Raw genomic sequence first — 18,772 nt, 5'->3', positions numbered from 1 at the left:
GATTTTTAAAGTCAATAAAATAGTAATAAGTAGACATTTAACATGGGAAACATATGCATAACACATAAGCCTAAAAGCCAGTATCATACTCAGTGAAGAAACCAAAAAATACCCCTATTTAGATCTGAAACAAGACAAAAATGTCCATTATCACTAGTATTACATAATATGAGGACAAAAGCAGTGTAAAATGGGAAAGGAGACAGTAACATTATCATTAATTGCAGATAATGAGTTTATATAGGTGGTAAACTAAAAAGAAACACCTATTAAAAGAAGTCTTGGAAAAAAAAAAGAAGTCTTGGGTATAAAATTATATTCCTAGGTATAAAATTTAGAAAGAAATCAACAGACTCTCTACTCAAATCACCACCACCAGTTATAAGATTTAACAGAAGAAAAGTCCCCGTTTATAATAGAAACAATAAAATACTAAATATTTTATTTAGTATTTTATAGTATTACAATATAATACTATTATTTTGTATTTTATAGTATTTTATAGTATTACAATAAAATACTAAACTTAGTGAGAAATGTTCTATACATATACTAGTACATATTCAATGTTGTTAATAGTAGAAATGGTTGAAATTGCCATTACTGACAATTCTTTAAGTTGAAAAAAAGAAGTCAATTTTACACAATTTAAGGTAATATGTATGGAAGATCTGAAAACCACATACTGAAGTGGCAAAAAAGGAAACTTAAAAAATTAGACAGACTGACTCTAAACTTTATATAAATAGAATAGTCAAGAACATTTTAATGTGGGGAAACTAGACATCTAAGAAACCACAATAATCACAATATGGTAGTGAGATGAGAGAGGAAAAGGGAATCCCCAGGGTGACTGGAAAGAGAATTCCTAGGATGACAGCTGTACGTACACAAAGAACAGAGGGCAACCATACTAAATTGGAGGTCATCAGAAGCTCTGGAAGAGTCTTCTTTAGGAGGATGAAATTAACAGCACAACTGATGAGTCTGAAAATCTCAAGAACAGATTTACATAACTGGCAGATAATTTGTAATTAAATAGAAAAATAAGCAAACATAACAAAACAAGTCAAATATTAGTACCATGAAAAAGGAAAAGTAGAACAGAAAAGGGAAAAGTAATCATGTTTTACTACACAGCTCAGCTGTATCATTTATAGTCATAATATAAACACTGAATACTGATCTAACCCAAATTATGACTAAACTGTATTACTAGCATGTGCTTAAGAGAATCTGATCATCTGTAGTAAAATACCTAAAACTGACATTAAAGCAATTATTTTAGAGACAAAGAGGTAAACATAAAATTCATCAGCCAAGAGATAAAAGTGGTTTCCTTGAAAGAAATAATGGGGAAAGAGGGATGAGGGAATGGCTTATTTGCAAAAGCAAACAAACAAAATCCTTTTAGAGCTATCTGACTTTTTGATATGAATACATCATTTTGATAAAAATTAAAACCAAAAAAAAAAAAATAGAGAAGAGCAAAGTACATAATAATATACACATATAGTATGCTACCATGTGTGCATATGTGTACTAAAGGGACCTGTATGTGCATAAATTTCTCTGGAAGAATTAAAAAGAAAAGAAAAAAAAGCACCACCTTGGTTGCCTCCAGGGTAGAAAACTGAGTGACTGGGTGACAGGATAATGGATATTCTTCACTCTATAATACTCTGTCTTTTGAACCACAAGAACATATTACTTATTCAAAATTTCATACAGATATATCATTATTTATTAAATATTTCTTTACTGATAAGACTTTTGCATTGTTTCTCAGCTGTGTGTGTGTACACATGTGTGCTTGTAGGTGCATTTGTGAGTGTGTATATATACACATATTTGGGACAGCAAAAAGTTTCAGATATTCAAAACTGTGGGTGTTAGAATTTTCGAGATTATGCCCCCTTATTTTCTATATTCCTTTCTATACTTTCGGAATTTCTATCATGAGCACATACTAGTTTTATCATCAAGAATTCTGCATGTGTATGTGTATATGTGTGTATAAATCCTAATATTCACAGTTAATGTGAAGATGTCCAAAGACATTTAAATCTCATGATCCTTACTTTTACTATCATATAATCAAATCCCATTACCCAAAGTTAGGAGTTTTTTGGGTGAGATTGGCATTTGAATCAGTGGACTCAGTAGACTGCCCTCCCCAATGTAAGTGGGCATCATCTAATCCTTTGAGGGCCTGAATTGAACAAAAATCAGATGAATTTGCCCTTTTTTCCTCTGCTCACTATTTGAGCTGAGGCATCTCATCTTCTCCTGCCCTTTAACTGGGATTTATATCTTCAGCTCTACTGGTTAATAGGCCTTCAGACTTGGCCTGAATTAACCACTGGTATTCCTCGGTCTCCAGCTTTTCAGATTGCAGACCGTGGGTCTTCTCAGCTCCCATAATTGTGTGACCCAATGCCTCATTTTATATATATATATATATATATATATATATATAGAGAGAGAGAGAGAGAGAGAGAGAGAGAGAGAGAGAGAGAGTTGGTTCTATTTCTCTGAAGAACGCGCGTACACCTGACATTAATACAGACTACATTCTTTACCTATCTACCCTATTCCTCCAGCTTTATCAATAGTATCACTTAAATACCTCTAACATATCAGTCCCTATTTAAGGACAGATATTAATTAAGGACAGACCTATAAAGATAACCTTAATTTTGTGTATAAGAAAAAGCCTAAAATAGATAAAATTTATCACCAACTAATAACTGTCAAGGAATTTTAAATCACCAAAGTAAAATGAAATACCCCAAACCCACTCCAACTCTACTGAAGAAGAATGAATCTCTATAATGGGGTCTTTACTTTCAACAAGTTCCCCCAGGTGAATTAGATATGCATGCCCCCTCATTAAGAATCAGTGGGTCACATTACAATGGCTGAGGGCACTTTGTTGCATGATTAAATGGGTCTCATTCCATACTACTTAAGCAAGTTTCAAAAACTGTACTATGAAAATCCCAAGCCTGATGAGTTTCAAAACTTTTAAGAAGTTCAGCACCACAAATCACATCAAGATAAATGGCAGTCTGTGAGCCTCTGACAATCTCCCTCAGTTCAAAATGAGTACTCCCCTCTACTATTTGTAAGTTGATTCTGTGCCATGTATATCCTCTCTTACACTTAAACTCTTTGAGAATCAATTCCATATTCCTAACTATTGATACTTTAGCCCCTCCCTACAAAGCCAAAACCTGCAAACATTATGTGCTTAATAAATACTTATTAAATGAATAAGGGTTCTAAGGGGAACTGTTTTGTAGCAAGTAGCAGAAAGGAAATTAGGTCACTTTTCATTCCTCTTCCCATCAGCCCCATCACCTCCACCACTACCACTCCCCAACTCGCCCACCCACCCACCCACCATCCCCTCACACACACACAAACTCAAAAAATAGAATCTGTAAACTAAGAGGACATTTATCCCTTTTTGCCAATTCCTCCCCAATAATGTGGCATGGATTCACCATTCATATAGAAAGGTATTAACTTTCTGAGTAAATGTAATTTAAAGTCTTGTAAAATTCACATTTGAGTGTCATTTAGGGTAACAACAGCTAACAACATTCTAAAGCCTGGAAACAAAATTATGCAGCAGAATAATCCTTTGGTTAAAGAGGAAACAATAGGGAACATTACAAAACATTGTGGCAGAAGACTACAGGTAGAAATTGGTGGGATGCCACTAATGCTGGTAAGACAGCAGCAGGAAAACTGCTTCTGAGCACATTTGGAGACACTGAATACAAAAGAGCTAATCTTTCAACTCAAGAAGATAAAGGACTGTAAATCTAAAGAAAAAAGGAAGACTATAAGGACAGAAATCACTGAAATAAAAAACAAAACCAGAAAAAAGCAAAGAAGATTAAGAAAACCAAAAGTTAGTTCTTCGACGAAAATATTAAAAAGATAAACCTCTGGAAAAACCGATAAAGGAGAGTTGGTGACGTGAATTAACAAAATATGTTCTAAAAGCATGAAATAACCACAAACAAAACAGATTTTTTTTTAATTACAAAATATTACCAGCTACATATACTAATACATTTGAAAACTCAGAAGAAATGGATGTTTCTAGAAAAATAACAAAATTGGCACAAAGTATACAAAAATTGGAATTAATTGATGATAATTAAAGAAATTTGAGTGGATTAATCAACACCATACACAGAGAAAAAGGAAATCCCACTCTTTTTTCCCCCACTTTTTATTTGGAAATAATTTCAAACTTTCAGAAGAAATGCCAACATAGCACAAAGAACATCCACAAACCCTTTGCCCATATCAACCTACTGTTAACATTTTGACCCATTGGTTCCATCATTTGCCATTTGCTCCTGGCAAGCACATAGCCCTCCCTCTCTCCCCACTCCATGTAATTTATCTCTAAATATCTTCTGTATGTATTTCTTCAGAATAAGGATATTCTCTTATACAACCATGCCACAATTATCAACCTCAGTAAATGTTACATTGATACAATAATCTATGTCTCAGTAGTGTCCTTACAGCATTCCCCCTCTCCCCACCTCAAGTACAGAATCGAGTGTAAGACCATATCCTGTATTTTTCATGTGCCTTCAGCCTCCTTTAACCTGGAATAGTTCTTGGCCTTTACCTTATGTGGCACTGACATTTTGAAGGACACAGTCCTTTTATTTTGAAATAATATGGTCCTTTTTTGAGGTTTGTCTGATGTTTCATCACGACCAGATTCAGGTTATGTATTCCTGGCTGGAAGCCTTCATAAGCGATGTTGTGTCTTTCTCAGGGTATGATATCCAGAAGCATGCGATATCCATCTGTTTTGGCGCTTGCAATTCCACTTTTAGGTACTTCTTAAGAGAAATGAAAACTATGTATACAAAAATGTCCCCTGTAGCTTTTACTCCTAATAGCCAAAAACTGGAAGCAGCCCAGATGTTCAACAGGAAAATGTAAACAAACTGTAGTATATTCATACAATGTACTACTTCTCACAATAAAAAGGAATGAATTACTAATGAATGAAACAAGATAGATAAATCTTGGAAGCATTACACTGAGTGAAAGAAGCCAGACACCAGAATAAATACTGTATAATTCCATTTAAACAAAGTTCCAGAATTAGCAAAACTAACCATGGTGATAGAAATCAAATCACCGGTTGCTTCAGGGAATTCTGTAGAATGAAAAAACATGCTGGAGTGATGGAAATGTTCCGTATCTTGATGGGGTGTGAGTTACACAGATGTATGCATTTGTCAAAACTGATCCAACTATACAGTTGATAACATATGTGCATTTCACTGTATGTAAATTATTTCAATTTAAAAATATAAGCAAAAAAGTCAGTATTTTCCTCCCCAGCAATAACAAAATAGAAAATAAACTATTAGCAATAACAAAAATTATAATTTATAGAAATTAACCTTAAAAATTACAAACACTTATAGAGAAAAAGTGTTAACTCTAATAATGACCAAAAAATGAAGAGACAAATAAATGAAGATCTAATATGTTCATGGATGGAATGCTACTAACAGCAGAGTAAAGACAGCAATTCTCCCCAAAGTAATTCACCACTCAAATATAACTCCTATCAAAATACCTGAAGGGGGACTTCCCTGGTGGTCCAGTGGTTGAGAATCCGCCTTCCAATGAAGGAGATGTGGATTCAATCCCTGGTTGGGGAACTAAGATCCTACATGCCACAGGGCAACTAAGCCCGCATGCTGCAACTACTGAGCCCGCACGCTGGAACGAAAGATCCTGCGTGCTGCAACTAAGACCTGACGCAGCCAAAACAAAGACAACAAAAAACCCTGAAGGATCCTTACTGTATAGGGCAGGAAACCCTACTCAACACTCTGTAATAACCCATATGGGAAAAGAATCTGAAAAAGAATAGATATATGTATATGTATAACTGAATCACTTTGCTGTACACCTGAAACTAACACAACATTGTAAATCTATTATACTCCAATATAAAATAAAAATTAAAAGAAAATCCTAAAGACAAAAACAAACAAACAAAATAACCTGAAGGATCCTAATGTTCTAAATATGATATGGAAAAACCGGTCTAAGAACAACTACATTAACAAAAAAAGCAAAGACAAGTGTTTCACCTTGCCAGATAATTAAGATTTACTACAAAACCACCCTAATTCATCTGTAGTACTGGGAGTGCAAAAGACAAGCAACTGAAACAAATACTCCCAAATGCATTTGTTGGCATAAAAAGTCGCTCATTAGAAGCAGCCTGCACACAAAGGGCTTGATAAATACCCATTGAATGAATGAATAAATGACATCAGGCCTTCCTGAGGCATCTGCCACATCATTAACTACGTAGAATTCACTTGATGATTCTAGTAACTAAAACAAGCTTCTAAAAGTGTTCAGTGGAAAAAAGTAGGAAAAAGAATGAAATTAATAGCATTATACCCTGTATGTAAATTTTAAAACATATAAACAAAACATTATTTTGGAAGAAAGCACAAATATATGAAGTAAATACCTGAAGGTCAACTGGAAAAACACATCAAATATACTCTAGGGTAAATGCCTAACATGGGGGAGATAGGAGTGAAAATGAAGACAGAAGATAAAAGAGTAATGATGTAAAATGGAGGAAAAAGGGGGACCCATACAGAAGGTGGCATAAACAGAGTATGATCAATCCAATCCTAAATATCTGATGTCTCTAGAAGAAAACAGTCTTTTTTTTTAGTGTGTCAGGCAGTTTAGATTAAAATGTTAATCTAACTTTTACAAATAAACTAAAGCTCAGAAGTTAACTGGCCCAAAGTCACTCAATTTGTGACTACAAATCTAGATCTACCTCTCCAAAGCCTACGATCTTTCTCTAGTGCTACATTTCTTATTTAATACTCTCTGGTCAATAGATAAATGAAAAGAAAGGTGAGAAAATAACACTAATCCATTCCCTTAAGAACTGATGATGTTAGTCATGGCTAGTTACAGCAGAACATAAAAATATAAGAACTATTACAAGGGAGGGGCAATATTTACCTCTTGATTTAGAAAGCAGCCACAAGAGATAAACACAAAGCTTTGTAGTGTAGTGGCTAGGGCATGGACTTCAGAGTCAAAAGACCCAAGTGTTAATCCCAGGTGCATTCTCTTGGACAAATTATAAAACCTGTATGTCTCCACTGTAAAATGGGAAAATGAAATAATGCATGTGCAATGCTTAAAATGGGAAAATGGGAAATGGGAAAAATGGGAAAATGAAATAATGCATGTGCAATGCTTAGCCCGGCATAGAATATGCACTCAAATGTTAGCAATTGTTATCAGCAACTATCCTTATCTTCTTTCATTTATCAAATTCCAGAGTAGTGTAAACAGTTGTCCCTAGGTATCTTGGTTCCAGGACCCCCTGCAGATAGCAAAATCCACAGATGCTCAAGTCTTTTGCAGTAGGCCCTCAGTATCCCTCCTCAAATCGAAATGGGCTGAATGGTTTGAAACATACAAGTATGAGGCTACTCCAGCTTCCTGTATCCCTTCCAGATGCGAAACAAATGTGTATGGGCTCACACTTACCACTCTCCAAATACCTTCTATTTCCACTCACAAAAACTTATCAATCACCTCTCTTGAAAACAAGGCCCTTCTCTCAATTTTCAAGCTCTTCAGGCTATCTGAGACTTTTAAATTGCTGACCATTCAAATGACCTCCTTAAACCTCTTTCCACCTTCCCTAGTTTCCGCTCTCAGAGCTTTACTTTGCTTGTCACCTTTGTTTGTTCTAGGCATCTGCAGAAACTCCATGTTCAAAGGTTCTGTTTCAAAAATGATCCCCTCTATGAGGACAGCTCCAGCCCAAATCTCATTTTCACTGAAGTCTGCATTTAAGTGCCTACAAATACCCTAGAATACTAGGGTATTCTACTCGCCTCAACTAACATCTCCTTCTCCTTTAAAACTCTTTGCAACTCTTCCAGTTCTTTTTTAACACCTCCAATTCTTCTAGTTGCCCAAGTTAAAAGAAAAAAAATTAACTCCTCTTCTCTCTTTGAACTTTACTTCACAGATTCATCATTTTAGACCCTAGAATTTATTCTCTCAACCACAGTAGGCTCCAAGAAAGCAGCTACTTTTTCTGTTTTGTCTGCCAGAATCTTGCACAGAAGGCAGCACATAGAAAAGCCTCGGTAAACATCTCTTGACATTGAGATGGACAACAGAAAGGTGGTGTTGAAGACAAAGAGCTGGTTAGAGGCAAACTAAAACCCAGTTCTTCTGAATCGTAGCCCAATGCTGTTTCTACTGTACTGCATTGCCAACTTGCCAACCTATCACCAAACCAGATCATTTACTTCCTCAAAATCTCTGCTCAATGAACCCTCTTCATTTCTACTGCCAAGTCCTTGTTACGAAAAACTTCAACTATTCCAATTGCTTTTCATTTAGTATTCATCCCTCCAGCCTTTCTCCTGTAACACATGATGTCAAAATAACACTCTCCAAACACCACTTCTTTTGCTGGATCTTTACTGCCTTACTCCTTGGTTTAGCTTGCAAAACCCATCACAATTTCCAGAATACACTCAGCCCTCCGCATCCACAGGTTCCACATCTGGGTAGAGGGAGGGCTGAGTGTACTAAGCCATTTTACATAACAGACTTGAGCATCCAAGGTTGGGTCCTAGAACCAATCCCCCACGGATACCAAGGGATGACTTTAGCTTTTATTTTCTACTCAGGCTTGTCTGCTATCACTTCCACCCATATCAAGTACATCGTCTCTTTTACTCATAATCTTTCTCATTTCTCCTGACAATTAAGTACTATCTGCCCACTGCAGGCAGGCAAGCAGACACACACACACAAACTAGGTAAAGGCCACTATTCATATTAGCAGCACCAGTGTATCTTATTTCAGTTCATGAAGCACCTGTATTCCACAGAAGTAAGGTATATGAACCACACATGTCATTTCTCTTAAAACCACGTCTGCCTTGACAACTCCAGTCCAGTTTTTCCCTTTTTTAAGAAACTACTAAACAATTCAGCTCTTTGTATTGTTCACTAACGCTCAAATCAGATACCTTAGAATATTAAAAGTGCAAAAGAAAAATCTCAGAATTCATTTAATTTAGCAGTAATGACTGTAATGCACAAGAGTAACCCAAACTTAACAAAATCTCCAAGGTAAGTGCCGTAGGCATGTTTGTTTTTTTTTTTAAAAGCTTCATGAATAATTCTATTATTCATTCCTTGTAGAGCCAATCCAGTCAGCCTCATTTTTTAGATTAAAAATTTGACAAAGAAAAGGTAAAGAAACTTGCCTAAGGCCACCTCCCGGCCTACAGGCAGCAGAGAGTAGTGGTTAAGAGCACAGGCTCAGATTCAGGCTACTTAAATTCCAGTTCACTGCTTACTGAGAATGTAGGCAAGTTGGTTAATTTCTTTGTATCTTTATTAATCTCTTTAAAATGCTGTGTGTATCTCAAAAGAGTTTAATTAGGACAAAATCAGTTAGTGTATATAAAACACTTAGAACAGAAATAAGTGCCCAGAAAAGCTGCTCAACATCACTAATTATTAGAGAAATGCAAATCAAAACTCCAATGAGGGGCTTTCCCTGGTGGCGCAGTGGTTGAGAGTCCGCCTGCTGATGCAGGGGATACGGGTTCATGCCCCAGTCCAGGAAGATCCCACATGCCGCGGAGCGGCTAGGCCCGTGAGCCATGGCCTCTGAGCCTGCGCGTCGAGAGCCTGTGCTCCGCAACGGGAGAGGCCACAAGAGTGAGAGGCCCACGTACCGCAAAAAAACCAAAAAAAAACTCCGAGGTATCACCTCACACCAGTTAGAATGGGCATCATCAGAAAATCTACAAACAACAAATGCTGGAGAGGGTGTGGAGAAAAGGGAACTCTCTTGCACTGCTGGTGGGAATGTAAACTGATACAGCCACTATGGAGAACAGTATGGAGGTTCCTTAAAAACCTAAAAATAGAATTACCATATGACCCAGCAATCCCACTACTGGGCATATACCCAGAGAAAACCATAATTCAAAAAGACAGATGCACCCCAATGTTCACTGCAGCACAATTTACAACAGCCGGGTCATGGGAGCAACCTAAATGCCCATCAACAGACAAATGGATAAAGAAGATGTGGTACATATATACAATAGAATATTACTCAGCCATAAAGAGAAACGAAATTGGCTCATTTGTAGAGACGTGGATGGATCTGGAGACTGTCATACAGAGCAAAGCAAGTCAGAAAGAGAAAAACAAATATCGTATATTAACGCATATATGTGGAACCTAGAAAAATGGTACTGATGAACCGGTTTGCAGGGCAGAAATAGAGACACAGATGTAGAGAACAAACGTATGGACACCAAGGAGGGAAAGTGGCCATGATGGGGGGGGGGATGAATTAGGCGATTGGGATTGACATGTATATACTGATGTGTATAAAATGGATGACTAATAAGAACCTGCTGTACAAAAAATTTAAAAAAAGAAATAAGTGCCCAATAAATGTTCACTGTCAATACTGGAAATAAAGGATTACAGCCAAGCTCTAACTTAGTTTCATGCCCTTTCCACTACACCAGTACCTACCTATATTTTGACAAGCAGCTTGTATACTCCTGAGGGCAGAGCTCAAGTCTCCTGCTTCTTCAGCCACCCCCACCACACCAAATACATTGTTGGCAACAAAATAATATTGATATTTTGAACAGATGTATGGATTCCTACTTCTAAACTCTGATACCTCAGCCTAGGATCCTACTTCTGCCAAAGCACCCAGGATGAATGAATAATAAGAACTTACATAATAGGGCTTACTGTGAGCAAAGCACTGTTTTAAGCACTTTACACATTTTCTCCTGTTATCGATTTCAAATACCCCATAAAAAGAAATATAGGGCTTCCCTGGTGGCGCAGTGGGTGAGAGTCCGCCTGCCGATGCAGGGGACACAGGTTCGGGCCCTGGTCCAGGAAGATCCCACATGCCGCGGAATGGTTGGGCCCGTGAGCCATGGCCGCTGAGCCTGCGCGTCCGGAGCCTGTGCTCCGCAACAGGAGAGGCCACAACAGTGAGAGGCCCGCGTACCACCAAAAAAAAAAAAAAAAAGAAAGAAATATAAAATAAGCTTAGTACTTATGAGCCATGTTAATGCTACAAAACATTTTCTACCAAAGCTAGTTGTTACTTTTACGGAAAATATAAAATAATTTTAACTAGTGATTCATTACAAAAACAAAGTCCTAAAATAAAACCAAATTTTCTTTCAAAAAATTCGGCATTTATGAAACTAGTCTATCGCAAAGGATTGACATTCCTATACTACAAATACTCAAAAGCAATTTCCATTCCCTTGAGACAGGTACAATTTTATTTTTGGAATCTACTTTAAAATACGGTCTTGAAAACAAAACAGGTAACATACACCTGGCACTAAAGTACAATCTGCAACATGTACGTTTTCAACAAAGAGTATTTAGTTTCTTACTAAAGTATTTTAAACATATAAATGTTTCTACCTAACAAAATGTTTGTGGATATCTATCCACAAGATATTGTGGATATCTATCAACTCTCTCCTAGTATGACTGCCACTTTAGGGCTCCCTGTCTCTAATGTCTGTCCTTTCCAATCCACTCTATCCCCCAGTGATCTAACTAAAAGATCAATCTGACCTCACTCTCCGGTTTCTCCTATTTAAACTAATTCACTAATTCTCCTCTCAGTCAGGTTAAAATCAGAGTTCACCTGCACAATAATCAAGTCCCTTCAAAACCTGGCTCTAATCTCCCTTCCCATCTCTCTCCACCAACAGGAATCTTTCCTCTGCCTGAAACAAAATTCTCCCATCTTGAACTAGCCATTCTGCAAAGCATTTTATGGATGAGAACTGAGGCTCATAGAAATAATCTGTCAGAGGACACACAGCTAGTGATAGACCGTTATCTAGAATACAAAGTCTTCCTTTCGAGTTTCTAAAGACCTTTTAAACTATTTTTGGTACCTATTTGTCAAATGTATGAGAATTGTTTGAATGGCAGGCTCTTCTCATTAGCTCTATATATGAGCTTCTCCAAGATGATCCTTTCGGGTTCAGGAAGAAAAAAATAGATTTTTTTAGTCTTAAAAAATAAATTAAACCACTCTGCTGGGGGATGCTGATAATGGAGGAAGCCGTGCACGTGTGGGCACAGAGAGCAAGTACTAAAGGTAATCTCTGTACTTTCCGCTCAATTCTGCCATGAACCTAAAACTGCCCTAAAAAATAAAGGCTATTTTTTAATTAATTTAGCTTTATCAAGATTAATATAAGGATTCACACTTGATCTGAAGGTCAGCTGGTCATAACAGCAGAGACTATATAGTCAGAAACCTGAGGAAAGAACAGAAGTTCCACAAACAGTGGGCTTTACTTCCAGCACATTGTGAGGCACTGCAATTTATGTGTGCTCAATGAAGCAAATTTAGGGATTATATTATTTAGTTTTAACTAAACTGACTCTCACAACATGGAGAAGTAGCTTTGAAAAAATTCCTGCAAAGACTGCAAAGATAATAATAATGCAAGCACAAGCCAACAAGAAAATAGCAGCGCTAAGTACAAGCTATTTCATCCACATTCTGATGTAAAATAATCTAGTCAGTCAATCACACACCTCTCATCAAACTACTACTTTTTAAATAAGAACAAAAAGGTCTGTTAACATAAAGGTTTAGACTGTTTATTTTCTTTCTCATCTTTCTTAATCATCTAATTTGTGTAATTTATTATGTGTACCAATATGCTATTAGTATACTAATACCATATTTACATATGTATAAATCTTATAAACAATTAATTACATATTAAAGGTGCATGCACAATGCTTTTCTGATGGGGGAATACAAAAAAAATTGAATATCCACCACTTAAGGCACTTGACCAAGTCTTTTTTTTCCCTCTTTAGGGTGGTCATCAATCTTCCTAGTTTGCCAGGACCAAGGCGGGGTATGCTAGGCTTCATAATGGCCCCTCCAGAGATGTCTGAGTCCTAATCCCTGAATATATTGCCTTACATGGTAAAAAAGGTCTTTGTAGAAGTGATTAAATTAAGGAATTTGAGATGGGGAGATAATCCTGGATTGTCTGGGTGGGCCCAATGTAATCACAATGTAATCACAAGAGTCCTTGTAAAAGGAGGCAGGAGGATCTGTCATTAGTAGATGTGGAGACTGAAGCAAGAGGCTGGAATAATCTGAGTAAGGAGCCACAGAATACAAGCAGACCCTAGAGGCTGAAAAAGTCAAGAAGCGGACTCTTCCCTCAGAGTCTCAAGAAGGAACCAGGCCTGCTGACACCTTGACTTTAGCCCAGTTAAGACTTATTTTGGACTTCTGACTCCCAAAACTGTAAGATAATAAATGTGTGTTGTTTTAAATCACTAAATTTTTGGTAACTTGTTACAGCAGCAATAGGAAACTAACATAGGGGATTCCTGGGACTTAGGACTTTCACTGCTAAAACCAGGATAAGTTGGTCACCGTATTTTCACATTTTCAATGCCCATAACAACATCTGGTACTTAATGAACATGAGAAAAACTTTTGTTGAATGACTTTATGATGAAACATACAGATAATGTACCCTTACTATTTTATAAAGATCTACCATATATGTTATCTCATGTTATCCTCCTAACAACCCTGTGGGGTGTGAATGGATTAGTTTTCCCACTTTTAGGATATAAGGACTAAGGTTTAAAGAAATTACAAAACATGTCCAAGGATGCAGATCTAGTAAGTGATGGAGCCGTATCTACAATATAGGTTTCCTGACCTACAGTCAAAGGATTATAGTAGTCAGGATCCCATGAATCAGGCGGCCTAGGTTCAAATCCAAGCTCCAAAACTTAATAGCTGCTTTACCTTAGTCAAGTTATTTAACTTCTCCACTTCCTTAACTATAAAATGTAAAAGTAAATTATCAATAATACTAATAGGGTTGTTGTGAAGATTAAAGGTGCTAAAATGTGCAAAGTACACACCACAGGTTTGTCAGAGATAGTTGACAATAAATAGTAGCTATCATAATTATTCTTGCCACAGCTATAGTACACTTATGCCTAAAATACTCTGTACTATTTGATAAAGAATCACATGAAGTATGCAAAAGGAAAATAATAGCAACCAGAATGAATAATAAGAAGGATAGGATGAGTCTTTTGTGAAAGTAATCTAAGGTTAGGACTCCAGGCTGGAAAGACAAAAGGAGAAGGGAGACATAAGCAAGATCTATAAATATGTGACAGTATAAATAAAGTGATTGCAAAATTCAGTAATATTCGTAGGATGAGGAGTTTAGAAACTTATAGAGTATTGTAGTATAAACACATAGCACTCATAAATCTACAAAATGGTACGGCTTAAAAAAGAAATGGATCACAAAATCTTGGAACACTTTATAAATGACAGAAACAAAAATGACTCTTTGCAAAACTTGTCGAACCCTACAAGGGCATTAGGCTAAGGGAGAATGGAGATGTTGAGAAATGACCTAACAGACCATCTTGTAGCAAGAGTTAGATCTCCAGCTGAGTCAGTGACATAATTTAGTTATTCCAATTTCCCCAGGAAGAACAGACTCAAAAGACACAACATACCCTTTGCCAATCACACCACACACCACTTCTCTTCCCTGATATCATCATCACCCTTCCAAAAAATTCTCAAGACTTAATATCCTATAATGCCTTTCCACGGCCTCAGTAAAGAACAATTAAAATATCTTAAAATTTAGCAGCGCAAACAAATCTCAAAACAAACTAATCCAATTGTTTCTTAAACAAAAGTTTCTTAAACTTTGCACTATTTACTTAATCCCTCAACATCCATTTTTCACTGTGAAAGTCAACAAACTTTACAGAACTTTATGACTATTATTTTCAATACTAGGCTGATTTTTTTTCTTCCCCAACAGGTCATGATCTCCTCACTACTTCCAATGAATAAAGTTGAGAAACCATATTGAGGTCAGCTTAAGCAAAAGACAGCCCGAAATTAAACAAAGTAATAGAAGTATGGTTAATTTAAATCTGCAAATGATTTTAAAAACCACACTGTAATGCTTGATTTCACTGCCACCAGCCAATTAATTTTTTTTAAATCATGTTTAAGGGTAGAAACTTGCAACTGGTAGATAAGTTAGTCCTGGAGATCACAGTATAGTGAGTATAGACAACACTATTGTATTATAATTATCAACTTGCTAAGAGACCAGATCTTAATTATTCCCACCACAAAAAGAAATGATTATGTGATGTGATAGAGATGCTAACTACTGCTACAATGGTAACCGTATTACATTATGTAAATTCATCAAATCAACATGTTGTACATCTGAAATTTACGCAATGTTATATGACAAGTATATTTCAACTAAAAAAAAAATCAGAGATCCTGGTGTTTTAAACTTGAATGAAAAGTGTAACCTCTTTGCTGTCTCAACCATTTCAGAAAGTGATGAAGAATAACATGGCCTAAAGATGGGCAAGATCAAGTAGAAAGAGGAAAGAAAAAACATATATAACCTACAAACAACTAAACAGCCCCCAGAAAGAAGTGGATATGAACACAAGGTTTCTGTATCTCATGTACAAATTTAAATTTAAAATGAGGTGAGTGGACTCATCTCCTACATGCACTTCTTGGTAACCAACATGATACTAAAAAGTAGAAGGTGAGATAACATTGGTCTCATTAAAGGGTTCGGAATGAACGTCAAGAGACCAAATTTCTTGTTCTCTAAAACGTCTATCAACCTGCCAATCAAAATTGTTCAGCCAGGCAAGTGTTTTCTTTTCTTCTTATTTACATATTATTTTCTATGAACAACAACTCTACAACTTCAGTGTCTTTGGAATCCATTAGGCACCCACATAAATGAAAAAAAATTGTTGGTGTTTTGCAGAAATAAGCTGAACAAGAAACTTAGTTTATCTAGATTTTAATGTAACAGCAAATCACTTTGACTGAAGAAGCATCTTTACAGTCAGCAAATGTCACACATCTCTGAAGAAACTCCCTCGGAGGGCAGAATGGATGTTCCAAGTATCGTAGTAGAGATCCTTTGACTGACAAGCTTTCTCTTCTCCTTCAAAAAACCCCAAATGTGCCAGGGACTAACAGAAACTCCACAAACTTATAGACAAAGCACTCTTCCCGCCTTCAAAATGCAGGACTTATCCTTCCATTACTACGGGGCATTATCCAATCCACACTACCAGAAACCCCTGTACACACTACACCCTAAGACACTGTCTGCTAAACAGCTTCGTATCATCTACCCCTTGAAAAAGTGCTTCATAACGCCTCCCAAAAGTCTCGAAGAACAGCAACCCCAAGTGTACCCGAGGCCAAAGACTAGGAGAGAAAGGTCCAGGAAAACCAGTGCTCGTACATTAGTCACCTTCACGACAAGTCGCGTTTTTAAAATTGCCTGTGGGGAACACATCACATCCGACATACCTTATGCCCTTCCCACACCATGAAAACAAGTGGCTGCTACTAAGCCCGAGCAACTTGCCCAGCCTCTATCTGAACACTTCCCACACACAACCCACCATCACCAAGGGCCAGGGTAACCGGGTACAAAGGCACCCAGGCGCTTCCCTCTCCCACTTAGTCTCTATAAATTCCAAAACGCACCACGAAAACCTCCGCAGAGAGGGCTGCCAGGCCAGCCCGCCGAGGAGTCACAGAGTAATCGGTTTGTCGCTTCATAGGAGCCTTGGAGACCCGCACCCTAAAAGCCGGGATGATTTGGGGGTGTGACCTGGGCCGCTCCCTGCCCCCCTCTCCCCTCACGGGAAACTCCCGTGTGGTCGCGGCTACTCACCAGACCAGGGAACACAGAGAGAGGAAGGAGACTAGGGCCAAGGCCCGCCGGTACTTCTTCATCTTCTCCTCCTTCTTCCCCCTGCCAGAAGGCGGCACATCCTCTCGGCAGCTGCTACTGCCGAGGCCAAGATGGAGGAGCCGGAACAGGAGAACGAGGATGAGACCGAGAGTTCGAAGGGCTGCGGCGCTGGAGGAGCGCCTCCTGAGCGGCTCGCGCGCTGGCCGCTCTCTCCCAGGGGCCCACAGCGGCGCCGACGGGTGCGCTTCACAGGAGGCTTCCGGGGACCGCCGTTGCTGCCGCGGCCGCCAGCTCGTCCGCGCCCGCCTCCTCCAGCCGCCGCCGCCGCTGCCGCCCCATATCCCCCCCGCCCTCCCCGGTTCTCGCTCCGTGCTGCCGGCGACCAACGGCCGCTGCGTACTAGCCTCTCAACAACCAATCACCGGCGGGGCCGCGACACCTCATACACCGCTGAGCTGGAAGAATACGCGTCACCCACGTCCCGCGGCGCTCGCACCCCTAACTAGCCTCCGCGCGAGCCACACCCCCTCGACGTCTCAGGCGGCTGAGCCAGAGGGAGGAGGACACAAAGCAAGAGAGGCGGGGGTGGCCACCGCCCCGCCCATCTCAAGTCCCGCCCACTTCAGGAAGTCCGAGAGGAGCCTTGTGACCCTCAGCCTTCTTCGTACGATGGCCCGCCCTCTAGCCCAGGGCGCGCCGAGTCCGTGCAAGGGCCCTTGGGAGCTGTAGTTTTCTCTCCGGAACCCTTCCCTTTCCCTTTCCCTGTCCTTCCCAGTATAACTGTTTTGACGAAGAGGTCTGTGGTTTCGCTTCTCACTGCAAGACTGGCCAGCTTTGGAATTGTTACATCCAGTTTTCCTTTTTTGACCACAGTTTGTGGCAAGGCCTAGAATGACGTTGGGGGAAAAGCTATACTAATAAAATTTAAAAGACGTTTTCCGGGTGTCAGTGGGCCGGGCCCATCAAGCTAGGTGCTGATTGGCTAGCGGAAAGAGGTGTGCCAAGAATTCCTCTCATCTGATTGGTTGGAGTGAGAAGTCTTCCGCATCTTTTCCGCCTCTTGGAGAATTTCGCTCCCCGCCAGATTCCTCCATTGGGATCGGCTCGATTGGTCTTCAGTCTCTTGGATTCGTGCTTTGGGTTCGCTGCGGTGGGGCCGGAAGGGAAAACTGCGGCTCCTTATGGGGGAGCTCCAAGTTCTGAGGTTCACCGAAAGCGGGGAAGCTGGTCGCGTACACACGTCTGTTGCTACAGTCTGAGACAAAAAGTGACCGCTTCTCAATCTTTAAAACGAGCAGTGTGCCCCCCGCCGCGAGATTTTTATGCCATTGAGGCCCCTAAAGATCTCTCAGAAGCTAGTTTAGGGACCCTCTGCCTGAAAGTCCACAATGCTTGACCGCTTTTCTTCCCAAGCGCCTCTTGACGTAGTTCTCTTCTATGAGGTGTTATAGAGGAAGACGCACGAGCTTTTGCTCGGGAGAAGACGTCTGGCCTCTGGCCTCATGTGTTCCTTCTTCTATCTCTGGTGATGTATTTGACTCTTGACACTAAGAGGGAAGTTAGTCTCTACCGAGTGATATTTCTTTTATAAAATAAGAAGTATAAAAGTATAACTCAGTGGTGTTTCCCTTTTTGTCTTGGCTGTCAGAAACTCAGAACTACCTTCTCCAGAAAGCAGCCAGACACATGGGAGAATGGAGACTCCAGTTGTCTGTGCCGTGGAACATGGCACAATGTCTAGTGTAAGAAATGTTCAAAGCAGGTGTTATTAAAGCGTGGGCCACTTGGTGCTCATGTGGTCGAAGGAAAAAAGACTCAGTAAAGTGCCT

At 39.0% G+C, this 18,772-nt stretch overlaps 1 protein-coding gene across 5 annotated transcripts in view; it reads right to left on the bottom strand.

Moving 5' to 3' along the window:
* SUCO (SUN domain containing ossification factor) overlaps positions 1-17,128 on the bottom strand; it is a 76,225-nt gene extending 59,097 nt beyond the window's left edge. For all 5 annotated transcript variants that reach the window (XM_067728656.1, XM_067728658.1, XM_067728660.1 and 2 more), the window contains exon 1: positions 16,923-17,128. In XM_067728656.1, coding sequence (XP_067584757.1) covers positions 16,923-16,984 — 62 coding nt within the window. In that variant the 5' untranslated portion in view covers positions 16,985-17,128. The remainder of the gene's footprint in view (positions 1-16,922) is intronic.
* Positions 17,129-18,772: the final 1,644 nt, after the last annotated feature.

This window comes from Pseudorca crassidens, chromosome 2, assembly GCF_039906515.1.
Source record: "Pseudorca crassidens isolate mPseCra1 chromosome 2, mPseCra1.hap1, whole genome shotgun sequence".
In the NCBI taxonomy this organism is placed as follows: Eukaryota; Metazoa; Chordata; class Mammalia; order Artiodactyla; family Delphinidae; genus Pseudorca; species Pseudorca crassidens.
This window is presented reverse-complemented; position numbering and strand designations above follow the sequence as displayed.